At 35.2% G+C, this 10,998-nt stretch overlaps 1 protein-coding gene across 1 annotated transcript; it reads right to left on the reverse strand.

Annotated features, from left to right (window-relative positions):
- Positions 1-7,660: 7,660 nt before the first annotated feature.
- On the reverse strand, positions 7,661-8,623 carry LOC114030297 (olfactory receptor 51G2-like). The gene has a single exon (XM_027845103.1). It carries the CDS (start codon positions 8,621-8,623, stop codon positions 7,661-7,663), a length of 963 nt encoding a protein of 320 aa, XP_027700904.1.
- Between the last annotated feature and the right edge of the window lie 2,375 nt (positions 8,624-10,998).

Genomic DNA, 10,998 nt, shown 5'->3' on the forward strand with positions numbered 1-10,998 from the left:
TGTGTGTCACTAAATTCTGTATTTGTCTCTCCTGGAGAAAAAAAATTATGGAATGTTTTTGACTCACAGGCATTGGAACTTGATGCTACAATGTTCAGCCTTGAGAAAGACTGACAGATAAATTAAATAGTTCAATTCAATAAAATAAGTATTTCTAAATAACCTACTTGCTCAGAGACACAGAGCCAATAGCTATCTGAGGGTCAAAGAATGAATTTGAACTCAGATCTTCCTAACACTAGACCCAGTGCTTTATCCACTGGGCCACCTATTTGCCTCATGGAATATTGAATTAGGGAAATAACTAGTATTTAAGTGTCCTTTCAAGCAGACTCTAACTGACTGTAAGCTCCTTGGGGACAGTTTCATTTATGTCTTTGTGTTCCCAGTGCCTGGGATTAATAGTTGCTTAATAAAATCTTGATGACTCATTGATGTGTATGATGCAAGACAGAAAACCTGTTTCATGACTTTGGAGTTTTGAAACTGTAGGAGTGACTTCACCTAACCCATCTATCAGTGTTGGTCATGAGTTGAACTCCCTAACCTGTGACATATCAAGTCAGTACTGATAAGACTAAAGAACAAATGAATTACCTCCTTACTACAAGGGAATGAGAGTCCCTTGAAAGATGCATCAGCACTCCTCCTTGCAGACTTTTGTTATCACCCTAAGATAGGCAGTGTGGCGTAATGAAGACCCCATTGGTCTTTGAGTCAGAATTCCTAATCTTGTGATCTTGTTAAAGTTACGACATTATTTCATCTGTTACATATCTCACAATGTAATTGTGAGGATAACCACTAGGTGGCGTAGTGGAGAGAGTGCCAGATGGCTGGAGTCAGGAAGACTCATCTCACTGAGTTCAAATCTAGTCTCAAACACTTAGTAACTGTGTGACCCTGGACAAATCCATTAACCCTGTTTGCATCAATTTCTTCTATAAAATGAGCTGGAGAAGGAAATGGAAAACCATTCCAGTATCTTTGCCAAGAAAACCTCAAATGGAGTCATGACGAGTCAAACATGATTGAAATGACTGAACAACAAATTGTGAGGAAACTCTTTACAAAGCATGATATAAATTATTAATATTTAATTATTGAGATATTATTAATAATAGTCTGTGGATTAACCTGGATTATTACACTACCACCTTAATTGATCTCCTACTTTCAGTAACTCTTTCAATTTACCCTGCATAAAACTGACAAAATAATCCTAAAGCCAATGTGCAAACATGTCATTCTGCTCCTCAAGAATCTATGGTGGCTTCCTATTACCTCAATATAACACATACATTTCTCAGTTTTGCATTTCAAGCCCTTCAAAATTTGGCTCTAACCTCCCTTCTCTAAATGATTTTACATCACTCTCCTGAATATACTCCATGTGGCAACCAAACTGGACTGCCAGCTGGTCCTCAAATTTGGCATGCTATATCCTACCCCTGTGATTTTCCATTGCCTGCCCTGTTTTCCCCCTTTATTTATATCCTAGAGCTTAATGCAGTGCTTGGCACACAGGAAACACTTATTCAGTGATAGCTAAGCAACTGAAAACCTGGATAGAGTTATTGACTCATATGTATCCTCTTGGTGTTCTTAGCAGCTTCCAAGGGATAACTCAGGTGCCACTTACTAGAATCCTGCCTAATTCTCATATTTTGGAGCCTTTTTGTTTCTTAAGTCATGTTAATTATTTAGCTGCCTTTACATGTAATTGGAGGAAAATATAATTTAACATAAATAAATAACAAACAGATAGATAGATAGACAAATAGATAAATAGGTAGGTAGATAGATAGATAGATAGGTAGATAGATAGATAGATAGATAGTATATATCCATAGGAGAATGTAAGCTTCTTGATAAAAAGGGATTTTTTTTTCTTTTGCCCATAGCACCTATTGCTGTAACTTGTTCATTTAGGGTTTTAGAGTTCCAAATCTATAAATCCATCAGTTTCAGGGATTCTTAGTGTTCAAACTACTTGCACTGATGAGTATAATTAAGAGTCTTCGAGATTTGCTTGGATGAAAGGACTTCCCTTTGGCCACACAGCTAGTTTGCGTAAGAGATAGGAATTAAATTGAAACCAATAATTTCTAGCAATTAAAAGAGCCCCAAAGTGGAATGAGCTACCTCAAGAAGTAATGGGCTCCTCCTCCTTGGAGGGAATTAAGCAGAGCTTGGATGAACGCTTAACCATTAGCTGTGTTATAGCGAGGATTCCTTTCTGTAACAGTTGGATTATGTGACAACTGAGGTCCCTTTGAATTTTCATATTCTGTGATTCTATCTTCCTGACTCCACGTCCACTAAAACATACTGCATGAAGAAAACATTTAATAAATTCTTATTGAATAGAACAAGCAATAAATCAACACACCTGTATTAATGCCTGTCATATGCCAAGTGCTGTTCTAGGTTTGGATGATACAAAGAAAAATAAAGTCGGTTTTGCTCTCAAGGAACTTGTTTGATTCTATTAGAGGAAATAACATGTACACATATAATTATACACAAAAGTATACATAAAAATACAAGGTAATAATAGACAGATCGAGGCACTACAAGCGGTGGGTGAGGGAGAGGGTATTAAATAAAGACATCAGGGAACAGGTACCACTTCAATTGAGTGATGAATGAGATTGATCATTCTACAAGGTAAATATAAGGAGGGAACTCATTCTAGGAATGCAGGACAACCTGTTTGAAGGCATAAAAGACACAGCAAGGATAGTTTGGCTGGCCCCCGATGTGTGCAGAATACTAAGTAACAAACCTGGACAGATAGGTTGGATCTTGGTTGTGGTGGGCTTTAAATGCCAAATAAATGATCTGAGAGGCAATAGAGAACCACTGGAGCTTTTTGAACAGGGCAATGTATGTGGTGAGACCTGTGAGGATTAAGCTAGTTCTATTTGTCCCCAGAGGGTAAAACCAGCAGCATCTCCTTGGTCGTCTTCAAACAGAGGCTAAACAACTTCTTGTCAAGTGTGTTATAGTAAGGATCTCTTTTGTGTATGGATTGGAATAGGTGGCCATGGCTATCCCCAAATTCTATGATTCTGAGCTTCAGGATGATCATTTTGTCATCTGTGTGAAGTATGAACTGGAAAGGGAAGAGATTCAAAGTGGAATGAAAATTGGGAGGCTATTGCACTAGGCTAGGAGGTACAATACTATTCAGTATTTATCTTTTTAGTCAAATGATTAGGAAAGAACAGTACTGCTAGTGAGGAGGAGAAGCAGAGAAAAATGGCATAACATGGAGCACTTCTTGTACATCTCTGTTATAAGAAAGTAGAGGAGTCTGTGTTCCTTTCTCTTATACTTTGGAAAGAACATAGAAATAGAAAGTAAACACAGCATAATTCAGTTCAACAGTATTTATGAAGTAATTTGGAAAGAATATGTATTTAGAGAAGGAAGGTCAGACTGGAGAGTATTTCACTTAAAAGGAGCTTGGTGTCAGACTTTGAATTATAAAAAAAATAAAGCAGAAGTGAAAAAAAAAGTTAAATAAAAAGGTCTCAGAGTCCATCTTGTAAATAATTGAATTGCTATACCACGAGAAACAATGGATAGGAGCAAACAAAAAAAACATGGATATAATTCAATAAAACAATACACAACTAACAATAAAAATAAAAGAACCATAATCAAACTACAGAAATGGAATTACATGGAATAATGAAGACTAAGCTTCTCCTCAAAGAGGTGGTATGATAAAGTACCAGCATACTTTCTATTATGGAGGTGGTAGAATATGGGTATAGAACACCGAATATAAGTATTTTTAATCTAGTAGTTTGCTTTGCTGCCCTTTCTGCATGACCCCCCCTTCATTCTTTATTATTAAGGAATTGCCCACTTAGAAGAGGGTAATTCCTTTGTATTTACTTATCTTTGTATATTATATTTCCTTCCTGTAATATGGAGGGTACGTGAGGTCCTGGAACTCTTTCCTTTTTGCCTTTGTAGCCCCTGTACCTTGCTTATTTCTTAGCAAAAACAGCCCCTTAATAAACCCTTGCATGGGCTTGCAGTGGGTCAGATGCTCAGAGGATTCTTGGGGGAGTATTCCTATTAGCTATTCCCCCAAAAGGAAGGGGAGGGACAAATTGGAATTCCCCTCGATGGTGCACTAGTCAACATTCTACTTAATGCTATGATTATACCTTTTAGATTCAATGTACCTGCAGGAACAGAGCAAAAAAGATATATTCCTTTCGATTCATACATCTCTAGTCGATCAGACTACAGTCAGACCAGAAAAATCTAAGGATTTTAAAGGTGTTCAAATCATAAGAACCCTTAAGTTGGCTTCTTTCCCTGAGATGAAAGAGAGACTGAAGGAGAGATTTTCTTCCCATCCCTAACCTAAGTGCAGTAGTTTTCATATACTGAACACATCCCTCATTCCTTCCTGTGGATCCTTTCTTCCACAATATGAGTACAAAAGATATCAGATCCCTCTCTATCTACATTGTCCCCATTCATTTAATTCTTTATTCACTTTCCCAAATCCTGAGCACACTCTCAAAGAAATTACTTATAAGAGATCTCTCTACTAGATTAAAAAAAAAAACTTCAGAAAACTGGAAATCAGTTCAACAGAAATTAGGCTCAGACCAATACCTTATACCGTACTCCATGATTTGTTCTAAATGGATATCTGATCTTAATATAAAAAGATCATTCTATATTTTTTAAAGGTGAGAGAAGTAGATAACATGCCTTTCACAGCTATGGGAAGGAAATATATTATCAAGCACATAAGTGATAGATGAAGTAAAAGATAAAATAGATAACTGATCATATTAAGTTCAAAGGCTTTTGTACAAACAAAATTAATGCACTTAGGATTAAAAAGGAATCATTCAAATGGGACAAAATCTTTCTATGAAAATTTTCAATAAAGATTTTTAACAAAGATATGTAAGCAAATAACATGCATATAAAAAACCATTAATTATATCTATATAAACTGCTTTATATGCATATATAAAGTCATTCATTATAAATATATCTAAAATTATTTGTTATATGTGTGTATGTATATATATGTATATATGTAATGTATATTTATAGTAGTTATTCACCAATAGCTGTGATCAAAGGATATGAACTAAGACTCTCAGAAGAAAAAAAAAAACATGAAAGGATGCTCCAAATCATTGCTATTAAGATAAATATAAATCAAAACTACCCTGAAGTTTTATTTCACAGCTTAATAATGGCAAAGATGACAAAAATAGCCATAGTTAATCTTGGAGAGGTGGTGGAAAGAGACATATATTATATATTGTAGGTGGAACTGTGTAGTAATACAACTATTTTGGAAAGCAATTAAGAATTTTACAAATAATGTTACTAAAAAGTTTGTATTCTTTGAATGAGAGATTCCGTTACTGGGCTTATACCTCAATGAAGTGATTCATTACAACGACTCCTTCTACCCCCTAATATTTATAACTGCACTTTATGTGATAGCAAAGAATTGGAAACAAAGTAGATGATCAAAGATTGGAGAATGGCTAAATAACTACTGTACAGGAAAGTAATGCAATATTACTGTTCAGTAAGATATTATGAATGAGATGAATGTAGAGGAACATGGAAAAATCTACATGAACTGATAGAGTGAAGTAAGAAGGGCCAAAAAAACAGTGTAATTAATGAATACACTAATTTTTAAAAAAATGAAAAATCAACAGGGAATGTCACAAAATTATAAAGAGTAGTGTGGCTGGAAAGAAGAGAATGGAGGGTATGCTCCCAATTTACCCTTTGGTGGAAGATGAAGATCCATAGATCTTGCACACTGAACATGTTTTCAGATTGTTTCAATAAAAAAAAAATTGGTTGTGCTGATTTTTCCTCTCTTTAATTTTTGTCATTAAAAATTCATTTTGTTAGATAGGGATGGCTCTGGGGATGGGGACAAATACTGGGAAAAATATGATGATGCTTGAAAAGATATCAATAAAGACTTATAACAAAGAGTGAAAAAGCAAAGTTTGAAATGCAGTTTTTGTCTCCAAATCCAGGACACTTTTTATTGTACTTGTTCATGTTGTGAAAACAGTTTCTGTTTTTCTTGAGTACTAACAACACTCTTAGAGTCAAAAGTTTGACTATATTCCAACATAATTGCTCTAGAATTTCTCATACGCTCTGTTATTACCAAAGCAAGACCTACTCTTTCTTGACTTAGTAGTGGAGTATAACTCTGATTAGGCAAACTATAATTATATAATCACAGAAGCCTGATTTTGAAATTTGTCTCAAAAAAACTGAAATCAAATTTCTTAGTAAATAGTTGAGTCTACTCTTCAACACCATCAGTGTGTAACCCAGCACTGGTATAATTAGAATATTTGACACCTACAACGCATCATCTTTTCATATCTACTTTCTTTGTATGCCAGTAACAATCATGTAACAAAATAGAATAATAAAAATAGAAAAGAAATGTAGAGAGTTAAAATTTTATTTTATTTAGCTTCTTAGATGCAATTATCATAGGAAAAAATTAAATCAAACAACTATTACAATTCAAAGAGAAAAAATAACAAATTAAAACTTTTAGCTGCATTGTTATATATTATTTTTAAAATCAGGGGAAATTTTTACCTACATATTGGTCTATCACAATGATGAATAATATAATCACATTAATTTATGGGAATTTTTCAATGACTGTCAAAATTTATATTCATATCTAATACTCAGTAGAGCCATAGTTGTCAAACTCTCTTTGCACATAGTTGATTGAATAAAAAATAATTAATATTAATTTCAAAAAGTATTTCACATGTGGAAACAGAAGTATGTTAGGAAAATCTTTAAAACAATGATTAATTTGGGAGAGATTCTTAATAATCTCTTTTCATATGAATATTGTAATAAAATTGAAAAATATATATAAAGGACAACCTTGGAAACTAATAAATCATTCCACTCATATAATGTTTTATAGTTGTGATAAGAGCTTCATGTTTAAAAAATAAAGAAGTAAAAATAAATTAATACTTTAAAGATATTATTCTAATTCACTAAAGCTCAAATTTGCCCTTACGAAACAAACCTTTCATGTCTGAGTTCATACCTTGTTTCATCCTTACAAATTTTAATCACAAAGACTACAAATGGCCACATAGAAAGATGTACTAAAGTAGCTTATGTTCCATTCCTTCAACTTTGTAATCACTTTGTTGTCATTGTTTATTTAGAATCAATAATTTAAATGAAAGAATATTTGGTGACAGGGGCATGGAGATATGAACTGCAGCTGAAGAGACTCAAATGATTCTGACCTTACAGACTTTGGAATGAACGATGTAACTGAGTTGTGTTTTGTTTGCATAATGTTGATTAAAAGGTAAGTTTACAAAATGCTGATTGGAATGTTACCCATATATTTTTATAACTCAACAGAACCAGCAATTGCTTAACATTTAGGCCAGCAAAAGTTGTTTTTTTTTTGTTTGTTTGCTTGTTTGTTTTTTGGGAGCAGTATTTTATCACTGACATTATTCTAAATTGCCTACGTAGGCTGAAAATAAAAAGCAGACTGAATTTTAGTTGTTTTATTACTGTTTCAAATTTTCTACAGCCAGGGCACCACCTTATTTTCTGTGTAATTTACTTAAGACTTCCCTGATCCCTTCTTGAGAAAGACCCTAATGATCCTATCTCGAATTTGTTTGGTCTTCACCACATAGACAATGGGGTTCATCACAGGGGGGATGAGGAAGTGCATGTTAGCCATGAGCACATACACGTGGGAAGGAAGCTTTGGTCCAAACCTGTGCAGCATGGACAGGCAGATCATAGGAGTGAAGAAAAGAATCACAGCACAGAGGTGGGAGATGCAGGTATTGAGGGCCTTCATGCGCCCCCTAACGGATGCAATATTCAAAACAGTTTTTAGGATCAGGACATAGGAAAGGAGAATTAGAAGGAAGTCAAGGCCAAGAGTGGAAACAACAACACACAAGCCATAGACACTGTTAATTCTGGTGTTTGAGCAGGAGAGCTTGATTATATCAGGATGTAGGCAGTAGGAGTGGTATAGCACATTAGAACGACAGAAGCTTAGCCTCCTCAGAAGGAGGGGACCTGGGATCTGCAATGCCATTGTCCATATGAAAATGGCCAGACCCATCTTAGCAATTACCCCACTGGTAAGGATGGAGGCATAGTGCAAGGGTCTGGAAATAGCCACATAACGATCAAATGCCATGACCAGAATCACAGCTGACTCAAATTGCTGGAAGGTGTGAATGAAGAACATCTGGGTGAAACAGGCAGAAAAACTTATTTCCTGAGATTCCAGCCAGAAGATCTTTAGCACAGTGGAGAATGTGGAGATGGATAAACCCAGGTCTGAGGCTGCCAACATTGCCAGAAAGAGACACATGGGTACATGGAGGCTTCTCTCAGTCCAGATAACCAGTATGATGGTGATGTTGCCTGTCAGGGTCAGTAGGAACATAGCACTAAAGGGAAGAGAGAGCCACATATGCATGGCCTCTAGTCCAGGGATTCCTGTCACCAGGAAGGTGGAGAATGTGAAGTCTGAGCTATTGAGAAGAGATAGCATGCCCATGGCTTGTCACTAACTGTGTATTTCTCTCCCCTGCAAAAATATGGAATGATCTTTATTCATACACATCGAAATTGGACATTACAACACTCTCATGTTGGAGACAAAATGACCACTAGCCTTGTCCAATTCAATTCAGTTCAAATAAATTAAAAATAGGCATTTCTTAAGAATATACTAGTGAAAAGTATAATGTTTCTCCTTGGAGAGAGTAAAACACACAATTCATAGTCTCTGCTCTCAAAAACAAAACAAAACAAAACAACAGCAAATTACAGCTTATGCTCATTGTAGCATATGATATAACATGCAAAAATTGATTTTTCACATTTGTTGAAATGAGTTAGAGCTCAAATTAGGGGAATTTTTATAAAAGGTGTAGTGATGAAGCTAAGCCATGATACAAGTCAAAGGTCCAGAAATGTGGAGCTGATGGGAGACAGCTTTCCTGGCATGGAGGACAAGCTTTGTGCATTTAAGATGGAATAGTGAATCTAGGAAAGAGTTGGTTGTAAAACACCAGTTCATACAGAAATCAACTGAAACTAAATTCATTGAGGACAGAGACTGTTTCATTTTTTTTTTTTTCTTCTCTAGCTCAATGCCTGTAATGTGGTACAGGATGAATAACAACTTGCTGACTGGTTGATGAAGATGATATAATGTGGAAAAAATATCCCATATCCTTATATTTTTGAAACTCTAGAGGAATGGCTAATTCAGTGTCATTCATCATTATGGGTCAGGAGATGAACTCTGAAAGATCTGACATATGGAGTCAGCAGGGAAAAGATCAAGAACAAACAAATTTTCTCCTCACCTCAAGGGTATGACTCAACCAAGGGCATAATGATACCATACAGATGTGGAAGAGTTTTTCTCCATGAAGTTATTGTTAGGGGTTCAGGACATACCCAAAACTCCTTAAGAGAGACAGTATATAGTAGTGAAAAACACTAGGATTAAGTCGTCCTCATTGTGTCATTTTTGTAGGTTGTTTCAACTCTTTCAACCCCAATATCTTCATCTGCTACTTACCTTAGAGGGTTATTATGAGGAAACCAGAAAATATGATATAAATATGAAGTATTATTATTAACGATGGCTCAGGGACTAGCCTGAATTATCGCAAAAATCCCATAATTCTCCTTTTTAAACTGTGTGCATAAATCTTACCAAATATTCTTCTTAAAACAAAGGTGTGATTTTTTTCACTCCACCATTCAAGAATCTTCTATAGGCTTCCTATTGTCTTTAGGATCATGTACAAATTCCTCCATTTAGTACTTAAAGGTTTTAAAATTTGGTTCTTACCTCTTTTCTTGGATGATTTCACATTATTATCTTTAATACAATCCAACCAAACTGTCCTGCTAACTATTCTTCAAAGCTGATGTGCCATCTCCCACTCTGGTTATATTACTTGCGTTGCTCCATTTTTGTTGTTGCTGTTGTTGTTGTTTTGGTTTTGATTTTGGTTTGGTTTGAGTTTTTGTTTGTTTTCCTATTTCTTTGTATCCCCAGTGCTTATTGCAATGCCTGGCCCATAGTAGGCACTTACCTAATACTATTTGATTGACTTCATATCTAGACAGATTTTTTCATCATCAATTTCTTAGGATGCTTATCATCTTTCAAGGAATTACTCAGATGCCTCTTAGTAGCTTACTAGCTTAGGTCTTTCCTAATCTCTTTATTGTCAAGGCTCTTTTTTGTCCTCAAGTTATTTTAAATGTATTGATCTGCTTTAATGTATCTCTATAGAAGAATATATAAGCTCTTTGAAGACAAATACTGCTGATTATTTTATTATTATTATTGTTATATCCCTAGTACCTATTGTAGTGACTTGTATTTTTTGGAGGGGGGAGGAGGAAGTTCAGACCTATGAATACATCACTGTGAGGAATGCTCAATGTGGGAACTTCCACTAATCCTGTGTATGTATAGTCTCATAGATCTGCCTAGGGCAATGAGAGGATAGATGATTTGCCCAGGATCACACACCTAGTTTGTATCAAGTTGAATTCAAGTCCATACTAACATTTAGAACTGTTCCAAAGTCAAATGGACTGCCTTTTGAGCATGATGGATCCCCCTCCTTGGAGTTCTTCAAGCAGGGCTTGAATGACCACGTCAGCTATGTTATAGTGAGGATTTCATTCATGTATGGGTTGGACTAAATAGCAGCTGGGATTCCTTTAAATTCTCAAATCCTGTGATTTTTAATTCTATATTTCTGATTCTAAAGCAAATTAACCACCATACACATTCCGATGCTTAATAAATTCTTATTGAATAAATCATCAAACATTTATTAAGGACCTACTATGTGCCAAGTATTGTTCTATGTGCTGGAGATACAAAAAAAAAAGATA

The sequence above is a fragment of the Vombatus ursinus genome, unplaced genomic scaffold, assembly GCF_900497805.2.
Source record: "Vombatus ursinus unplaced genomic scaffold, bare-nosed wombat genome assembly UNPS02014953.1, whole genome shotgun sequence".
Classification (NCBI taxonomy): domain Eukaryota; kingdom Metazoa; phylum Chordata; class Mammalia; order Diprotodontia; family Vombatidae; genus Vombatus; species Vombatus ursinus.